The following is a 19,286-nucleotide window of genomic DNA, read 5'->3' on the forward strand; positions in this document are numbered from 1 at the left end:
GTACTTTATCGTTTTTCTTTATTATAATGTAGTTATTGGACAATACCGCGTATTGCGCAACGTCTCTTTCCTTTTCTTTTGTATGAGACAAATCTTTACACCGGTAAACGTCTTGGATCCACAGAATATATTTCCATAAATAAGGACCTGCTAATTAAATATAATTCACGGACTCTTTTGTGAGCTGTTTCATGAAGGAACTATTTTCTTTCAACCTTAAACTCTGACGTCTGAGTCTTAAAGGGCTGCGATGACTGCCACCAGCCACCAGGTGTCACTGTTTACAACGCTTCATCTGCCAATCACGGGTACATAACTTCAGTAAATATATGTATAATATGTCATTAATATGAAATACAATTACATTAACATGGAGCTTTTGATACAACTGGTATTTTTGGACATTTTAAGTATTTAAATGTGTTACATCTGGTCACTTTTTACCCCCACACGCGACAGCTAAGTCTCCTCTGGTCGACGGTTCCTGAAGGCACCACGGAGGCTTTGACTCCTCCTCGCGGCGGTATATTACGTGAAATGCCTGCAGGCGAGGAAGAGGAGGACGACTTGTGTCCCAGCTGCTCACCACAGCCTGCACTTTACCGCCGAACACCTTTTTAACTCCCTTTTCTTTTGCATTTTTTGTATTAGTGAGTTTTGTTTGTTTGTTTGTTTGTTTGTGAGGAATCCCTCCGCCAACATGAATCCGCCCTGTGGAAGATGCAATAAACCAGTTTATCCCACAGAAAAAATAAATTGCCTTGATAAGGTAAGGTCGAGCTCCATCCACTTAACAAATAACACTTTAATTTCACTTTGAGATTAGATATAGTCTAATCCTGTCTGATAATAACTTTCATATTTGTGTAGAATAATGTTCAGAATAATGAATATTACTGGATTATTGATGCATTAATGTGTTTATCACTTTCATGTTGAAGCAGGTGCTGGTGGAGTTCATGTAACTACTTTATTATCTGCTTTATTGCATGTTAACGGACACATTTTCAGTGTTATCTTAATCTTCAATGAATCATATTTTAATTGTTTAATTTAAAAACAAAATTGGTATTGGACATTTGGATCTCGAGATTCTCGACCAACGACTTGAGCGCTAGCTTAGCAAAGCCTCGCTGCTCCATCGTTTCTGATGGTTTTCTGTTGTTTCTGTGGTGGTTTTTATTTAAAGCATCGGCCTGCAGCCCTTCTGAGGCCCCCAGGGGACAATAAAGTCTGTTTATTTGCATTTCTCACAAGCCAATCAGAGACCGGCCTTTTTCTTAAAGAGACAGGCATGAAAACAAAGTTTCCGACAAAACGGGAAAACGAGTATATTTAGACGGACAGTATGAGGAAAAATGTTGTTTGTTTTTAACATTAAAGCATTTAAACATGTTCTAAAAGTATCCCAAAATACAAAATATGAAGCTGAACATGAGCGTCATTTACATGTCACTTCTGCCAGGTAAAGACAAAGCTCGGGTTTAAATAAAAGTTTCATATTACAAAATACAAAAAAAGGAAAAAAACATTGACATCAACCCATTAAAATGAACAATTTAAACAGGTTGCTAGAAAAGATGCAGCTCGTTTATCAATCTTTCTCGTGAGGTAGTTTTGCTCGTTTTTGGGTCTCTTTTATCTGCTAATTTAAAATGCATGAATCCAAACAACCCTTTGTGAAGCCTTGACCCTTGACCTCTTCTCTCTCTGTCCAGTATTGGCACAAAGGTTGTTTCAGCTGCGAGGTTTGCAAGATGGCCCTGAGCATGACGACCTACAAGGGCTTTGAGAAGAAACCTTACTGCAGTATGTGAGTGTTCACACACACTCACACACATTTCCTAAAGTACAAGTGTGTGTGTGTGTGTCTTGTAGTCCTTGAACGGAGATGTTCTAGCGTTTCATCTCTGCTCTCGTCTTTCAGGCATTATCCCAAAACCTCCTTCACCATCGTGGCCGACACGCCCGAGAACCTGCGCCTCAAGCAGCAGAGCCAGCTCAACAGCCAGGTGAGTTCAACTCGTCCTCACCTGGCTGCATTCATCTTGGATTGACTCGAATGACTCGGATTGACTCGAGCGTGCATGCTAGACTCTGTCAACAACCTGCCGTGTAAATCTCTCCTTCCGTTAGACTCGGCCCTCCTCGCTGCTCTTAATCTCTGCTCTAATCTCGTCGCTGGAGCCAGACGTTTAACCTGATCAAGGAGTTAAGTCCTCCAAGTCACGCAAATTAAAGAGATTCCTCCACGGCGTGAATCCCTCTTGTCACCCGACACCCTGAAGCGTTTCTCTCTCTCCTCAAACCTCCGACCATCGCTTTGAAGTGTTGATGAATCGCGTGACAGCTCGCTTTAGGGGCGGGACTACAAGGTGATTGACAGGTCTCCCACGGTGCAAAAGATCGGGGCAAACACAGTTTAAAAAATCGCGGTACAACCACTGTAATCAGACTTTAAAAATATGAAGAAAAAAAATGTATTCATGCATGAATGAATTTATATATATATATAAATATATATTCAGAAAAACACTTCAAAATGTATCAGTGAGAAGCTCAAGACCATCAATTAATGCGTCACTAATCCATCAGTGAAGCTCTCTCTCTCTCTCTCTCTCTCTCTCTCTCTCTCTCTCTCTCTCTCTCTCTCTCTCTCTCCTCATGCAACCCTGTTCATATCACCATAAAAGTCTCGGCAGTCAGGCTCTCCAGCTGCAGCTGAGACCACATATTCCTCATAGCAAGACCATGACTCACTGTGTGTGTGTGTGTGTGTGTGTGTGTGTGTGTGTGTGTGTGTGTGTGTGTGTGTGTGTGTGTGTGTGTGTGTGTGTGTCTCAGATTTACTTTCAAGTAAACATTCCAGGTTTGTTTAACGTCGTTTAGAGTGTTTCCCGTCCTCTCGTGCGTCTAAACTTGTAAGGAAATCTGATAAATTGCCATTTAAAGCGCGGCATGTGTGTGTTTATGTTTATTTGTGAATCGCATTTGGTCGACGTGTGTGTGCGGCCTCAGTGCATCAAAGTGCATTCACACATTCATTCATATATATATATATATATATATATATATATATATATATATATATATATATATATATATATATATATATATATATAATGTGTATATATATGTAAGCAGGTGAAATATGGATTTACACACAGATACAATAGGGATCTTTATTTCTCTGATGAATTTAGAATATTTACAAAAAGGCCTAATACACAAAAAAAAATACAAAAATAACTGCAGTAGTAACTCCTGTTTGAATCAAACAAAACAACAAACCATACCACAAGGTTAACTATGTAGTTTAACATACAAAACAGATACATTATACAGAACGTTGCAACGCACTCACCACAGATCATTCTAGCGTTAGCTAAAATCGCGCCGCCGACGCTAAGTCCGCACAGCTCAAATTCTGCAATCATTATGAAAATCTGTTTCAACATCAACGCATCCCGCGATACATAAACACTTTATGAACATTATTTACATACATCACAGAACATTTAGGAACACATTGTCTGCAAAAGTGATATTTCAACCTATCTACTAACCCGGAGACTGACGACCGCTCCACCTGAAGTCACGGCTTCGACTTCCCGTTTTCTTCGCGCGGCTTCGACTTCCCGTTTTCTTCGCGCGTCTCGCCAGCTCCCATCTGGGCTACAGCGCCCTCTGGTGTCCCAACGGTGACAACACTTTTCCCACTTGGTTACATACTCCCCTGCTAAAAAGTCCACGTCCACGGGGACTTAACTCGTAGTTCGAAAAAAATTGTTTTTAATGTATTTTTTCCCTACTGCTTCCATAAAGAATGTTGCACCCATGCTTTCAGCAACTTGGACTACACATCAGGACTGAGTGAACCTTTGTTACATGCCGATTTCGGGACATGGTGAATGTTCGAGTGCACTCCTGCATTTTCTCTCATGGTCTTTCGAAGTGCTGGAACAGGAGCCATTTTCCCTGCATCCCTGCTAGCACAACTTCTGGTAGGATGACTAAGTGTCTGTGTCTCAGTTACACTCTCAGAAGATTTTACTTCCACTGGCTCAATGTCACCCCCCCACTCTGTGTCCCCTTTATCATCCTCACCAGGGACAGCAACTCTTTCTAACCCCAGGCACAGGTTTGGGCAAGAAACCTCCTCCAGCACTACATACTCAGGATCTACATAAGCGGGGCCAGGCTCGGATAGTGCAAGGACAGGTGTCAAAATAGGGGCACTTTCTCTCTCTCTTATCGGAGCCGGAATAGGGCCCACACACGGTCTAAGGTTTGCCCTATGGACCCTTTTTACTGGACCACCCTCCACCGGCTCTACCGTATGAGTGGTACCTTGTACTTCAACAACCTTATGGACAGTAGGCCCCCATGCGTCTTGGATCTTATTCCTGCCCTGAGGCCTGTGGCGCAGATACACAAACTGACCCACATCCACTGGTGGACAGTAGACTTTGCCCTTGTCAAACTCCACCCGTTCCGCTGCTTTCTGTGCAGCATAATCTTTAGCTCTAGCATGAGCTTCATTAAGACGCTCCTGATGCACAATTAGCCAATCATGCTTCTTGTCCTGTACTTTCTCCTGCCCTAGCAGAGCATCCACCGGAAGATGTGGATGCACTCCAAAAAGTAGGTAGTATGGTGAGTACCCGGTAGTAGCATGAGGCGTCACGTTGTAAGCATGGACTAACTCTGCTAAGTGCTCAGGCCAACGGCGTTTCCTCTCCGGAGGAAGGGTACGCAAGAGATCATGGAGTGTCCTATTGAATCTCTCACATTGTGCATTTCCCTGAGGGTGGTGAGGTGTGGTTCGAGTTTTCTTCACCCCATATAATTTGCATAACTCAGCAACTATTTCGCTCTCAAAGTTTCGGCCTTGGTCTGAATGTAGCCTCTCAGGCACACCGTACTTCATAAACCACTCCTGAAGGAGAATCTTGGCAGTCGTGTTAGCTTTCTGATCACGGGTAGGGAAAGCTTGGGTGAACTTTGTGAACACATCTGTCACAACCAAAACACTCTCTCTGCCATCTGATGCGGGCTCTAAGATGGTAAAGTCTACAGCAACCACCTCCAAGGGTCGTGTGGCCAAAAATGCCTTCATGGGAGCATGTATCTTGGGTTGGGGCATTTTTGTAAGGACACATCTCTGACATTTTTTCACCCACTGTTCGACGTCGTCATACATGCCCACCCAGAAACATCTTTGTTTGAGAAGGTTTTGTGTTCTTTCTATGCCTTGATGTCCCATCTGGTCATGCACACTCTCAAGGACTGGTTCCCTCAAACAGGCAGGTAACAGGAGTTGGTGACATTCACCCACATGAACATCCTCAATCACACGATAGAGTAAATCATCCATCTCCTTGATTCGCCTATACTGCCTGAATAAGGAGACCAACGGCTTGGCTAACCTTTTCCTTTCCTTAAAGGTTGGTTTTTGTTTCTTTTCCCAAAACTGTCTGAATGGACCGAGTATGGGGTCTGTGTTTTGAAATTTTCGAAGCTCCTCCTTAGAGTACCCAGCCAAGGTGGGGGTGTTACCCTGCCAGTCACCCTCGTCCGTACCCTGCACAGCCTCTGAGGCACGTACCTGTCTCACTCTGCAGCACTTAATCCCTGCAGCCCCTAGTGTTGGCCCCAAAGCTATTCCCTTCCTCGCATTACAGATGGCTACACAGCCATCGAAATCTAGATCATCTGGGTGCGGTTGGGGCTCCCCTGCTAACGGCTGTCTAGAGAGGGCATCTGCTGCGGTGTTACAGCAACCTGGCCGGTACTTGACCTCAAAGTCAAACAATGCTAACTGAGCTACCCAGCGCTGTTCAATGGCCCCCAACCTGGCTGTATTAAGGTGGCACAAGGGATTGTTATCAGTGATGACAGTGAATTTAGCGCCTAGGAGATAACCTCTGAATTTCTCCGAAACCGCCCACTTAAGGGCGAGCAGTTCAAGTTTCATACTGCTGTAGTTACGGTCATTTCTCTCTGCGTTGCGCAGCCTCCGACTGGCATAAGCAATCACTCTTTTCCTCTTACCCTGTTGCTGATACAAGATAGCACCTAATCCCAAACTACTGGCATCTGTCTCCACAATAAAGGGAAGAGAGAAATCAGCATAACCTAACAAGGGGGCACCAGTGAGTTTCTCCTTCAACAACTCAAAAGCTTCCTGACACTCAGTAGTCCATAAATTTCCAAACAGCTGTTTAGACCTGGACGGACTGTTGTTTCTGAGACACATGTTAACCATATCATGTAGTGGGCCTGCCAGCTGCGAAAACCCCTCTATAAACCTCCTATAATAACTACAGAAACCCAAGAATGATCTTAAGTCCTTTACAGTATTTGGGGCTTTCCACTCCTGTACTGCAGCTATCTTATCCGGGTCGGTCCCGATGCCCTCGGCTGATATCTGGTGACCAAGGAAACGTACCTCGGACTGCAGAAAATGGCACTTCTCTACCTTGACTTTGAGGCCGGTTTCCCTCAACCTCTGCAAAACCTTCTCAAGCCTCACTAAGTGGTCCTCAAAAGACTGTGAGTACACCAAAATGTCATCCAGATACACAAGCATGATTTGCAACACCAAATCACTCATTGTTACCTGCATCAGTCGCTGAAAAGTTGCTGGCCCATTACACACTCCGAACGGCAACCGAGAATACTCGTACAACCCAAAAGGTGTTGTAAAGGCTGTTTTATGTCTGTCATCCTCATGTACTGCAACCTGATGGTACCCACTAGCAAGGTCAATAGTTGAAAAGAACTTTGCACCATGCAGGGCATCAAAACACTCATCAATGCGAGGCAAAGGAAAAGCGTCTCGTCTGGTTTTTGTGTTTAATTTCCTGTAGTCCACGCATAGCCTTAGACTACCGTCCGATTTTCTGACTAAGACCACAGGTGAAGCGTATGCGCTTGTGCTTTCATAGATAACACCCTTCTTTAGAAGCTGAGTGATGTGTTCCCTGACCTCGCTATACTGTGTAGGTGGTATACGGCGGTAGGGCTGTGCTATGGGTATGTCATCTACCAGATGGATCTCATGTTTCACTCGGTCTGTGTAACCCAGATCCTCTTCCTGGGTAGCAAACACATCTGCATACTGTGATAGAAGCACCACTAGCTTAGCCTGTTCCTCCTCTGTACCCCCTATGTGCAGTCGGTCCAGTATCGACTGGAAGTCCTTTTCTGCTTTTGTTTTCTCTTTCTGATCAACAGTCACCTCTTCCTGCTCAGCTGAGATGCGCTGGAAGCGCACCTCCGTCTGGTCATTTTCAACACACTTTGCCGGAGACATCAAACCCAACCTGGTCCTGGGTTGTAACCATACATCCTCTTGTGAGAAATTCACTACCTGCACTGGGAACATTGACCTAGTCGCCGCTATCAGAGTAGGCACTACCACAAGTCCACCTGGCAAGGATGTCTTAGCGGGTTCCAACACCACATAGGTGTTCTTATCAGATGCTGTTATCATTCCTTTTGCATAGACCGTGGCCACAGAACCAGCTGGTATGCGTACTGTATCTCTGCCTGTTACTCTAGCTGCAGATATTTTTTCCGATACCACACACGTCTGTACGCGCTGAAATACTTCCCTCCAGTCTGGATCAAGCTTTCCCTTAAGGGAAGTATCAAACTCTGCCGTAACCAACTGCTTGCATCTCTTAATGATGTTCATACCAATGAGACCTGGCACCAAATCCTGAAAACTCTTAGTCTGTGGCAGTCTCAACGCTTTGTCCTCGGTAGCTGACTCCTCCGGGACTGGATCTTTAACAACTAGAAAACCACACTCCGGTATGTTTAACCCCATAGCCCCCATATCCAGTTCAACATAACCTATGTAAGGGATTGGTAAAGCGTTTGCTGCGGTTAGCCTGAGCCACTTGGCTGCGGGGAACACATCCTCATCTCTCCCGAGTAGGTGCTGTCTGAAAAAAGACTCTGAAATAGTGCTGACCTGACTCCCTGTATCCAACAGGCACTTCACTGAGACACCACTAATCTCGACTGCAACTTCCCGACACTCACCCACCGCTCGCTCAAGAAACTGTTCACGGCTAAAAGTCTTAGAGCCTTTCGTCTCACCTCGGATTGCCCGGCTCTTGGCGTCCGAGGTGGCTAGTTTTCCTGAACAGAAGCATTGTTTGTGGTGGTATAGTTTTCCCGTCTGTGCCGTGTACACTCCCTTGCGATGTGTCCCTCCCCTTTACATTTGAAGCAAATGGGCTTCCCATCTTCTGTAAACTGGGGCCTTAGTCTGGGCCTCTCACCCTGATCTTTGTTATTTTTCTCCTTGAGAGCGAGACTCTCTTTTAAAGCAATAGTCAGCTCCCCTATCACCCTGCTCTGTTCTGCAACCACCTTAACAATGTCCTCTAGAGTTGTAGTCTTCTCCTGCGGTTTACCTGAACCATGGCCCTCTCCCCTGATACTGTCACACACTACCTGCCTGTTCCTAGTAACCTTGGTGTCACAGGATCTGTCTTCAAATGACCAGGCAATGGCCTCTTCACGTACTTCTAACAGAGAAGACTGGGGCTTTTCTCTGACCATTTTACGTAACTCTCTTCTAAGGGAGGAATCTCGCACACCCTCAATGAATTGGTCTCTGACAGCTATCTTAGCATTGGACACAGCATCTGGTCTCTGTTTCAGGGCTAATCGTAAAATTTGAGAGAGCGCATGCGAGTACTCCTGAAAATCTTCACCCTCCCTTTGTTGGCGACCAAAAAAAATGTGTAATAACTGAGCTACGCTACGTTTCTCTGCGTAAGCCTCCTGTAACCAAGTGAACAACTCCATGGGCCCTTTTGGTTCTCCCTCCATGCATAGTCTGATCTCGTCTAATGCAGAACCTCTTAAAAGAGATAGAATAAAATCCACCCCATCTTCGGGACTCTGACCCCTGGCCTTGATTATACGGTCTACCTCCTCGATAAACTCATCAACCGAGCGACCGTCCTTGGCTGCATCGCCACTAAAAGGCTGGATCTGGCGCTCTCTTGGTACATAAATATATGACCTATTCGAACCCTTATTTAATGTGTCAATAGCTTCCATGGCTTTGGCATGTTTCTCGCTGAGTTCAGAAAGCTGTGCCTGTAATTGTTCTATAGCCTCAGTCTCTTCTCCGAAGTCCTGCTCTTCTTTGCCGTCTTTCTCCGACATGGTGAACTGTCTCTGCGCAAACTTAGCTCCAATCCAGTCACTGAAAAGCCTGCAGGCTGAGATGGGGCTGATGGATGCGTCTTATTCTCCGGGAGGGTCTTTCTCCCTATACGTCCTCGGTGAACTCTCGGTCTCTGTTGTCTGATCACTGATTCTCCACAGCAAATCCAGACAGAACTCCTCGTCTTGTTGCACCAGGCCGCACGCTACAACTGCAGTTATTTATGTATTTTTTTACAAACCCAGTCAATTTTCCAAATTAGAGACCCCACTCCTGGTACCAAAATATGTAAGCAGGTGAAATATGGATTTACACACAGATACAATAGGGATCTTTATTTCTCTGATGAATTTAGAATATTTACAAAAAGGCCTAATACACAACAAAAAATACAAAAATAACTGCAGTAGTAACTCCTGTTTGAATCAAACAAAACAACAAACCATACCACAAGGTTAACTATGTAGTTTAACATACAAAACAGATACATTATACAGAACGTTGCAACGCACTCACCACAGATCATTCTAGCGTTAGCTAAAATCGCGCCGCCGACGCTAAGTCCGCACAGCTCAAATTCTGCAATCATTATGAAAATCTGTTTCAACATCAACGCATCCCGCGATACATAAACACTTTATGAACATTATTTACATACATCACAGAACATTTAGGAACACATTGTCTGCAAAAGTGATATTTCAACCTATCTACTAACCCGGAGACTGACGACCGCTCCACCTGAAGTCACGGCTTCGACTTCCCGTTTTCTTCGCGCGGCTTCGACTTCCCGTTTTCTTCGCGCGTCTCGCCAGCTCCCATCTGGGCTACAGCGCCCTCTGGTGTCCCAACGGTGACAACACTTTTCCCACTTGGTTACATATATATATATATATATATATATATATATACATAAAATATTTCCCTTTTATTGTAAGAACGAGCAGGACATCATTGAATCTATAGTTGCTGACTGACTTGGGACCCACCAAATTATGTTTTTTATTTCATATTTAAGGTATTTATGTATTTTCTTGTGTTTGTGTGCCACTCTGTGTAGTTTTAACTCTTCTAGCGTCGAAACATTAAAATTAGAACCGTTTTAGTGGAGAAAATAGCTCTTTGATTGAATCCTTTAACGATGAAGTTGATGCCACTTCAGTGTGACCCTTCGCTAAGCTCCGCCCCCTCTTCGCTAAACCCCGCCCCTTGCTGTCGAGCCCACACTCAATAACTGCACTTCCTGAATAAATGTCATTTTTTAGGGGCGAAAACCAAACAGCGATTTCAGGGAAAAAGCAAGCATTCGGTCTTCACATCCCGAACCAGCCTCAAAATAAAGATGGAAGTCTGAAATCTGCATGAGAGAGCGAACGTTTGTTTTATTTGTTTTTGTTTACATGATGGTGGACTGTACGTTGCAGGCTCTTTACAAGGAGGACTTTGAAAAGAACAAAGGGAAAGGCTTCAGCGTGGTGGCCGACACTCCGGAGATGCAGAGACTGAAGAAGACGCAAGACCAGATCAGTAACGTAAGTGTGAAAATCCTCCCGCATCCATTTTAATACCCAGCATGCCCCATTCACACAATCTGTTGGCATAAAATGCATCATTTTTCCGTTTTTAAACCGAACGACACGTTTTTTTTGACTAAAACTCCTTCCTAACAGGCCAATACTTTGTTTTAATGTGTTTTTTGTTGCAGATTCTGATTCTTTAGGTCCTAATCTTTCCAAAAAGGTGTCTTATTGACGCTTCAGGAGGCATTTTTGGTGGAATCTGGCTGGATGTTCATAGTTATTATCAAAATATCTTTTAAAAGTAATTTTTTTGCAGATATACATTTTTTTCCCTAGACATTGCTGAACAAATACATACAATAAACACAAGTATTGGAATTAATTTGGGGTTCCTACGACGACTCAAACACAGGAGAAAAGGAGGTTGGAGACAAATTTCCAGTTTTCAACGGGTTGAAGGTTTGATCAACACAAACACTTCTTCTCTCCCTCCAGCGGGATGTTGTGGAGCAGATAGTTTCACATGCCCAGTTTCTGAGATATCTTCTGAGATTAATTGGGTAGTTGTGTATGCAAAGACACCACCAAGTAAATTCCATTTAACTTGTATTTTTCCACTCAAACATCTCCTTCATCTAACTTCATACTGCAACATCTGGCAGCTTTTCTTTCTTCCTCGAGGGACACAAACAAGATGCGAGCAGCGAGTGTAGAGACATTGACCCCGAGACGCAACAGGACAGGTCCAGCAACAGGAAGTAGATTTATTTGTGTGTCTGTTTTCCTCGACACAAAAGCTGCGAGCGGATCAGAGTTGAAGCGTCTGCAGCGGCTCAGAGATCCTGCAGACGCCTTTCAGACGTTTTCTCCTCGTCAGCTGCCGTATATGGACAAAGTCTCTGAGCTGTGGATGCAGAGGGGAACGTCCGCTAGCTGCAGCGCACACACACACACACACACACACACACACACACACACACACACACACTCTTGTCTCACGAGGGTTCTGGGTGCAGAAAGGAATGACGGGTGATAAGCTGCATGTGAAAAAGGAAAAATCTAGTAACTTCTTGTTTTCCACCGGTAGTTTCCCTCCTGTCCTTTCTTTCTCTTTTCTTCCTCTCTCCCTTCTTCTTTCTTTCTTTCTTCCCTCTTTCCTTCATTGCACATCCATCCCCCCCTTCTTCCCTCCCTTCATATTTTCCTTCTTTCCATTTGTCCTTCCTTCCATAGATCTTTCTTTTTTTCCTCCCTGCTACCCGTTGTTCTCTCTTCTGTCCTTTCTTCTTTTCTTCTTTCATGTTCTTTCCTCCCCCCTTTTTCTATCTTCCTTTATCTCTTTCCTCCCCCTTCCTTCTTCCATCTTTCTTCCTTCTCTCCTTCCGTTATTTTCACTTTTTTAAGTGCCTCACTCCTCCAGTCTTTCACTTTTTTAAGGTCTTTTGAGGACGGGGGGGGGGGGGGGCTTCTCTCTTCTTTTCTCTTCCTCATTCAACAACCCATAAAAGAGCTGCACTTACACTTGACGACAGCCGTGTCATTTTGTCGTCCGTCTTATTATCAAAAATTTTTAATAAGAAAAAACCTCATAAATCCAGAAACAGTAACAGGACTAAGTTTCAGGTCATCGTGCACAAGAAGTAAAATAAACAAATGCATATTTTATATTCAATGAACAAGATTTCAGTTGAAAAATAAAATAAGTTTTCCTTTTTGTAAAGAAAATGCAATTTTTTTTGTAGTTATAATCTTCTTGTTTCTATGAAAAAAATCTGAAAACTAGAAACAGTCTTGCGCTGCTTGACAATAGGATCTCCTCTTCCTCTTCCTCCTCCTTCTCCTCTTCAACTCCAAGCACCTCCTAACATGGTGAGCTTCTCCAGTCAGAATGTGATGGATCTTGTATCTTTAACACTTGTGTGTCTGCCTGTGTGTGTGCAGGTAAAGTACCACGAGGACTTTGAGAAGAGCAGGATTCGAAGCGACGCTCCTCCTCCTGAGAACCGACAAGGTGAAGAACATCCTCACGAGCCTCTAAACACTCACTGTGTGCATTATACTTAGTGTGTGTGTGTGTGTGTGCGTGTGTGTGTATGTGTAGACGGTGAGGAACAACCACCCAACCCTGAGAGATTCAGCCAGCCGGTCGTACAAACGCGCCCTGCTGTTGCAGCACCACCCGGTGGAGAGGTGAGGCTACTACACTCCTCTTTTCAGCCAGAATCCCTCCATCTTCTATCCCTTTGGACTTGTTGTAAAAGTCTGGATCTTCATTAATGCACAAAATATGATTATGTGGAGCGTTGTCTAAGTGGAAAGAGTGTTTAATGTGTTACACACCTCCATGTACGTTGTTGTCATCAGCGTTTGTCGTTGGTGCCATACTAGGAGCTAAAATGGTTCTCAGCTGCTTTTCTGTCAAAAGAAATGTGAAATGTGACACTTGACCATCATCTCCTGCCATATTAATCCCTCTTCTTCCTCCTCTTCCTCCTCCACAGAGACGTTTCCGGGCCGTGTACAGCTACGCGGCAGCAGAAGCAGACGAAGTGTCCCTGCAGGAGGGCGACCTGCTGTCGGACGTGGAGCGGATAGACGAGGGCTGGATGTTCGGCTGCAACCAGCGCACGGGCCAGCGGGGGATGCTGCCCGCCAACTACGTCAAACCCGTGTGAGACGGACGCCGCGCAGGCCGGTCCGTGAAGCCACCGTCACCTCGCCGACACCTTTTTTTTTGTGCAAATTTAAAATTCAATACGCTTGAGATTAAAAAAAATGAGATTACTTATAAAGTAGACTCACAAGAGGAGGTGAGAGCACAGAGATTACATTTACGAAACAGAAGAAATGTTAAATAAATCTACAATTATTCTCAAAATGTGTCTTTTTTTAATGTTCACGACCTTCAGCAGTAAAGTGCAGATAGAAACTGGTGCATTCACGTGCTGCAAAAACCTGAATCATGAGTCTTAATTTAGGCGATTTGATTAAAAGTTAAACATATAACCGTGTTAAAATTCTCTCTTTAAGACAAAAGATGATAATTTTGCTTTGTTCCTTTTGTTCTACAGAATATGGAACTTGATTTATCATTCATTTGTATCCATTTTATATTAAATAGTGAAATATAAGTGATATATTTGTGTGCTCGCCACTTAACGTTGCAGAAAAGGTGCAGCCAATGTAATTACTTTATATACACACACATGCACACTTCAGGGTCATTTGGAGAAAAGACAACTTGTTTATTGCAGATTAACAACAAACATTAACATTAAATAAATATATTGGAGTGAAAACCAATCTAAAATGTAGCGGAGAAGAAAAAACAATGCAAGAAAAAAGTAGATAGTGCATAAAATCCGCAATTTTTCCATTTGTGATGTGAAATAAACGAGTGACACTCAATTTGAGGAATTGCCTTTTCCTTTTAAATGCAACTTCCACATAGATAGATATAGATATATATATATATGCACTTTTCTTGACTAGTACAGAGAAGATCGCATATTGAGAAACGGCCGCTGGAGACATCTTAACGCTGATTGGCCAAGACTCGACGCGTCACATCAAAGATGTCCTCTTTATGAAGATGATAACATCAACTTTTCTCCGCGTCTCACAGTCCAATCTCAGAATTGATTTTTATGGGTGATTGTTTTTTGTACTCTTTGTTTATAGTTGTATATAAATTGCCAGTTTTTTTCCAAAAAGGAGGACAAATACGCGCCTCAGTCCCCTCACCTCAGAATCTACCTCCTCATTAACGGCAACGTTAGCTAATAACTTTCCACCGGAGCTTTAGCTAGCTTGCTAACGTCGCGTTCTCTCCTGCTATGTTCAATGACTCAATTCATCAAGCTGTAGCTAACGTAAGCTAAGTCTATGTCAACAGAGCTCCTGGGTAACTTGACTTACATACTGTATACCATAAAATATATTACCATGCACTCGCGCTCTCTGCTGACATGCGCACCAATTCGCAGTTCACTTTGTAGCATTGAGTCAGTTTGTACAGCGGCTTTGAGTCTCTTCGAAGTTATTTTGAGTCTCTTTGGAGTCACTGTATGACGCTTTGTGGTCGTTTTGAGTCTCTTCCTGGTTGGTTCATGCCTCTTATGTCATTTAATTATGAGGTGAAGGCCCCTGACACTATGGGCTCCTGTGCCCCTGCAGTATTTTATTTAAATTAGTGAATTGCAGCATGTTGTTAGCATTAAATGAACATTTAATGTAGACGCATGCAACCGGTGCAGAGCAGACTGGTTTGGAGGGTTTGCGGAACTAGTTTTTCGTGCTTAGCTGTGGTGATTTCACTCCCCCCATGTTGAGCCGGATTCTTCCACCGCGCCCTAAACATAGAAAACACCTCTGGGGTTGCGTTCAACTTTCTTTCTTTTTCATACCCATCATTGAGTCATTAAGTTGATGCACGTTTATTTTTTAGCGTGTGCATGATTTGTTTGCAGTTTTGCATTCAATGAGCTCAATATTGTATATATATTTTGGACGCTAATTGATTCAATTACGCACCATGAGTCTTGAAGGGCTGCAATGAGTGTGACCAGCCACCAGGTGTCACTGTTTACACCGCTTCATCTGCCAATCACTGGGACATAACTTCAGTAAATATGGACATAATATGTCATTAAAATAAAATACAGTTACATAAACATGGATCTTTTAATACATATGTTATTTTTGGATATTTTAACTATTTAAATGTGCAACATCTGGTCACTTTTTACCTCCACACGCGGCAGCTGAAGTTTCCTCTCGTCGACGGTTCCTACAGGCCCCACGGAGGCTTTGACTCCTCCTCGCGGCGGTATATAACGCGCAGGCGAGGAAGAGGAGGACGAGTTGTGTCCCAGCTGCTCAGCACAACCTTCACTTTTTCACTTTACCGCCGAACACCTTTTTAACTCACTTTTCTTTTGCATTTTTTGTATTAGTGAGATTTGTTTGTTTGTTTGTTTGTGAGGAATCCCTCCGCCAACATGAATCCGCTCTGTGCAAGATGCAATAAACCAGTTTATCCCACAGAAAAAATAAATTGCCTTGATAAGGTAAGGTCGAGCTCCATTAACTTCACAAATAACACTTTAATTTCACTTTGAGATTAGATATAGTCTAATCCTACCTGATAATAACTTTCATATTTGTGTAGAATAATGTTCAGAATAATGTATATTATTGGAATAATGATGCATTAATGTGTTTATCACTTACATGTTGATGCAGGTTCTGGTGGAGTTCATGTAACTACTTTATTATCTGCTTTATTGCATGTTAACGGACACATTTTCAGTGTTATCTTAATCTTTAATGCATCATATTTTAATTGTTTAATTTAAAAAAAAAATATATATATATATATTTATGATGGTTTTCTGTTGTTTCTGTGATGGTTTTTATTTAAAGCATCGGCCTGCAGCCCTTCCAGGCCCTTAGAGGACAATAAAGTCTGTTTATTAGCATTTCTCACAAGCCAATCAGAGACCGGCCTTCTCTTAAAGAGACAGGCGCGAAAACAAAGTTTACGACAGAACGTGAAAAACGGGTTTATCCAGACAGACAGGTTGCTAGAAAAGATGCAGCTCGTTTATCAATCTTTCTCGTGAGGTAATTTTGTGCGATTTTTGGTCTCTTTTATCTGCTAATTTAAAATGCATGAATCCAAACAACCCTTTGTGAAGCCTTGACCCTTGACCTCTTCTCTCTCTGTCCAGTATTGGCACAAAGGTTGTTTCAACTGCGAGGTTTGCAAGATGGCCCTGAGCATGACGACCTACAAGGGCTATCTGAAGAAACCTTACTGCAGTATGTGAGTGTTCACACACACTCACACACATTTCTTAAAGTACAAGTGTGTGTGTGTGTGTGTGTGTGTGTGTGTGTGTGTGTGTGTGTGTGTGTGTGTGTGTGTGTCTTGTAGTCCTTGAACGGAGATGTTCTAGCGTTTCATCTCTGCTCTCGTCTTTCAGGCATTATCCCGCAGCCTCCTTCACCGTCGTGGCCGACACGCCCGAGAACCTGCGCCCCAAGCAGCAGAGCCAGCTCAACAGCCAGGTGAGTTCAACTCGTCCTCACCTGGCTTCATTCATCTTGGGTGGACTCGAATGACTCGGATTGACTCGAGCGTGCATGCTAGACTCTCCCTTCTCGCTGCTCTTAATCTTTGCTCTAATCTCGCCGCTGGAACCAGATGTTTAACCTGTTTAACTCCTCCAAGTCACGCAAATTAAAGAGATTCCTCCACGGCGTGAATCCCTCTTGTCACCCGACACCCTGAAGCGTTTCTCCCTCTCCTCAAACCTTCAATCATCGCTTTGAAGTGCTGATGAATCGCATGACAGCTCTCTTTAGGGGCGGGGCTACAAGGTGATTGACAGATTTCCACGTCGTTGTCTCTAAGTCACTCACTGTGCAAAAGATCGGGGCAAACAAAGTTAAAAGATCTCGGCACAATCACTGTAATCGGACTTAAAAAATTAAAAAAATAAAGTAATAAAGTGCATGCAGACTGTCAATAACTGCACTTCCTTAATAAATATTATTTTTTGGGGGGGAAACTAAACAGCGTTTTCAGAGAAGAGGCAAGCAGAAGGTCTTCAGATCCCAGGCCAGCCTCAAAATAAAGATGAAAATCTAAAACGACTGCATGAGAGAGCAAACGTTTGTTTTATTTGTTTTTGTTTACATGATGGTGGACTGTACGTTGCAGGCTCTTTACAAGGAGGACTTTGAAAAGAACAAAGGGGAAGGCTTCAGCGTGGTGGCCGACACTCCGGAGATGCAGAGACTGAAGAAGACGCAACAACAGATGAGTGACGTAAGTGTAAAAATCCTCCCGCGCCATTTTAATACCCAGCATGCCCCCTTCAAATCAATCTGTTGGCTTATGATACGTAATATTTCCATTTTTGAACCGAACAACACAGTTTTTTTGACTGAACCTCCTTCCTAACAGGCCAAGACTTTGTTTTATAGTGATTTCTGTTACAGATTTTGATTCTTTAGGTTCTAATCTTTCCAAAAAGGTGTCTTATTCACCGCTCCAGGAGGCTTTTTTGGGGAATCCGGCTCATATCATGCTGGATGTTCATACTTATGATCAAAATATCTTTTTAAAAGTGATTTTGAGCTGCGAGCTGATCAGAGGAGAAGCGTCTGCAGCGCACAAGATCGCAGTAGATAAATACAATAAGTTAAAAAGAAAGTTAAAGAAAATGCAATTTTTGTTTTGTTTTTTGTAAAATCTTCTTGTTTCTATGAAATAAATCTAAAATGGTGAGCTGCTTCCCGAGTCAGGATGTGATGGATCTTGTATCTTTAACACTTGTGTGTCTGCCTGTGTGTGTGCAGATAAAGTACCAAGATGACTTTGAGAAGAGCAGCATTCGAAGAGACGCTCCTCCACCTGAGAGCCGTCAAGGTGAGGAACATCCTCACGAGCCTCTAAACACTCACTGTGTGCGTTATACTTAATGTGTGTGTGTGTGTGTGTGTGTGTGTGTGTGTGTAGACAAGGTGGAACCACCACCCATCCCTGAGGTATTCATCCAGCCGCGCCCTACTGCTGCTGCTGCTGCCGCTGCTGCTGCAGCAGCACCACCCGGTGGAGAGGTGAGGCTACTACACTCCTCTTTTCAGCCAGAATCCCTCCATCATCTCTCCCATTTGACTTGTAACAGTCTGGATCTTTATGAATACACAAAATATAATTATGTGGCACGTTGTCTAGGTGGAAAGAGTGTTTAATATGTTACACACCTCCATGTACGTTGTTGTCATCAGCGTTTGTCGTTCATAATTTGTAAAGGGGGCGTTTTAAATGCCCTAAAGTGAACCTATAGGTGCCATACTCCATCAGATCAGCAGCTGAAATGGTTCTCAGTTGCGTTTCTTTCCAAAGAAATTAAAAATGTGACACCTGACTATCATCTGCTGGCAGATTAACCCCTCTTCTTCCTCTTCTTCCTCCTCCACAGAGACGTTTCCAGGCCGTGTACAGCTACGCGGCAGCAGATGAAGACGAAGTGTCCCTGCAGGAGGGCGACCTGCTGTCGGACGTGGCGCTGATAGACGAGGGCTGGATGGTCGGCTGCAACCAGCGCACGGGCCAGCAGGGGATGCTGCCCGCCAACTACGTCAAACCCGTGTGAGACGGACGCCGCGCAGGCCGGTCCGTGAAGCCGCCGTCACCTCGAGCGGTCGGGCTCTCTGGCTCAAAACCACCTCTTTTTTTTGTGCAAATTTTGAATTCGATACCCTTTTATTTGTCAGAAATTACATTTTTAGAGAAGTGTGGTTCTTGAAAAATGAGTTTACTCATAAAGTAGACTCACAAGAGGAAGTGAGAAGACAGAGATTACATTTACAGAAGAAATGATGTTAAATAAATCTACAGTTATTCTCACAATGTGTCTTTTTTTTCTGAACAACCATCTTTAAGTGCAGTCTTGATAGAAACTGGTGCATTCATGTGCTGCAAAAACCTGAATTCATGAGTCATTTTGTTTGTTATATCAAGAAAAAAAAATATAGGCAATTTGATTAGAAGTTTA

The 19,286-nt window shown here is 43.5% G+C and overlaps 2 protein-coding genes and 1 long non-coding RNA gene across 4 annotated transcripts; 2 read left to right on the top strand and 1 right to left on the bottom strand.

The window, feature by feature from the left end:
- Nucleotides 1–565: 565 nt before the first annotated feature.
- Nucleotides 566–18,962, top strand: LOC137789346 (LIM and SH3 domain protein 1-like). 2 transcript variants are annotated; one of them, XM_068582810.1, is made up of 8 exons: nucleotides 566–671; nucleotides 15,676–15,785; nucleotides 16,449–16,543; nucleotides 16,704–16,788; nucleotides 17,444–17,551; nucleotides 18,085–18,154; nucleotides 18,245–18,345; nucleotides 18,711–18,962. In XM_068582810.1, the coding sequence occupies exons 2-8, from the start codon at nucleotides 15,717–15,719 to the stop codon at nucleotides 18,882–18,884; spliced, it is 702 nt and encodes a 233-aa protein (XP_068438911.1). In that variant the 5' UTR covers nucleotides 566–671; nucleotides 15,676–15,716; the 3' UTR covers nucleotides 18,885–18,962. The 2 variants fall into 2 exon arrangements, with proteins under 2 accessions (XP_068438911.1, XP_068438912.1); XM_068582811.1 differs by lacking the exons at nucleotides 566–671; nucleotides 15,676–15,785 and adding an exon at nucleotides 16,297–16,341.
- On the top strand, nucleotides 571–14,758 carry LOC137789347 (LIM and SH3 domain protein 1-like). Its single transcript, XM_068582812.1, has 7 exons — nucleotides 571–769; nucleotides 1,719–1,813; nucleotides 1,928–2,012; nucleotides 10,621–10,728; nucleotides 12,658–12,727; nucleotides 12,818–12,906; nucleotides 13,218–14,758. Exons 1-7 carry the CDS (start codon nucleotides 701–703, stop codon nucleotides 13,389–13,391), a joined length of 690 nt encoding a protein of 229 aa, XP_068438913.1. The 5' UTR covers nucleotides 571–700; the 3' UTR covers nucleotides 13,392–14,758.
- Nucleotides 9,517–10,072, bottom strand: LOC137789962 (uncharacterized). Its single transcript, XR_011077865.1, has 2 exons — nucleotides 9,915–10,072; nucleotides 9,517–9,775 (listed from the first exon to the last, which is right to left on the bottom strand). It is a non-coding gene; the product is annotated as an uncharacterized lncRNA (long non-coding RNA).
- Nucleotides 18,963–19,286: the final 324 nt, after the last annotated feature.

The sequence above is a fragment of the Clinocottus analis genome, unplaced genomic scaffold (genome assembly GCF_023055335.1).
Source record: "Clinocottus analis isolate CAN_PGR_092001 unplaced genomic scaffold, fCliAna1.0.p SCAF_19, whole genome shotgun sequence".
Taxonomy (NCBI): Eukaryota; Metazoa; Chordata; class Actinopteri; order Perciformes; family Cottidae; genus Clinocottus; species Clinocottus analis.

What these genes read in the sequence shown, in the direction of transcription:
- LOC137789347 (XM_068582812.1), top strand. Translation starts at nt 701, where the DNA reads ATGAATCCGCCCTGTGGAAGATGCAATAAACCAGTTTATCCCACAGAA. An exon ending in AGAGCCAGCTCAACAGCCAG is followed by an intron (nt 2,013 to 10,620) that starts GTGAGTTCAACT and finishes TGTACGTTGCAG; the next exon opens with GCTCTTTACAAGGAGGACTT. An exon ending in CAGCACCACCCGGTGGAGAG is followed by an intron (nt 12,907 to 13,217) that starts GTGAGGCTACTA and finishes CCTCCTCCACAG; the next exon opens with AGACGTTTCCGGGCCGTGTA.
- LOC137789346 (XM_068582810.1), top strand. Translation starts at nt 15,717, where the DNA reads ATGAATCCGCTCTGTGCAAGATGCAATAAACCAGTTTATCCCACAGAA. An exon ending in AAATAAATTGCCTTGATAAG is followed by an intron (nt 15,786 to 16,448) that starts GTAAGGTCGAGC and finishes CTCTCTGTCCAG; the next exon opens with TATTGGCACAAAGGTTGTTT. An exon ending in TCCACCTGAGAGCCGTCAAG is followed by an intron (nt 18,155 to 18,244) that starts GTGAGGAACATC and finishes GTGTGTGTGTAG; the next exon opens with ACAAGGTGGAACCACCACCC.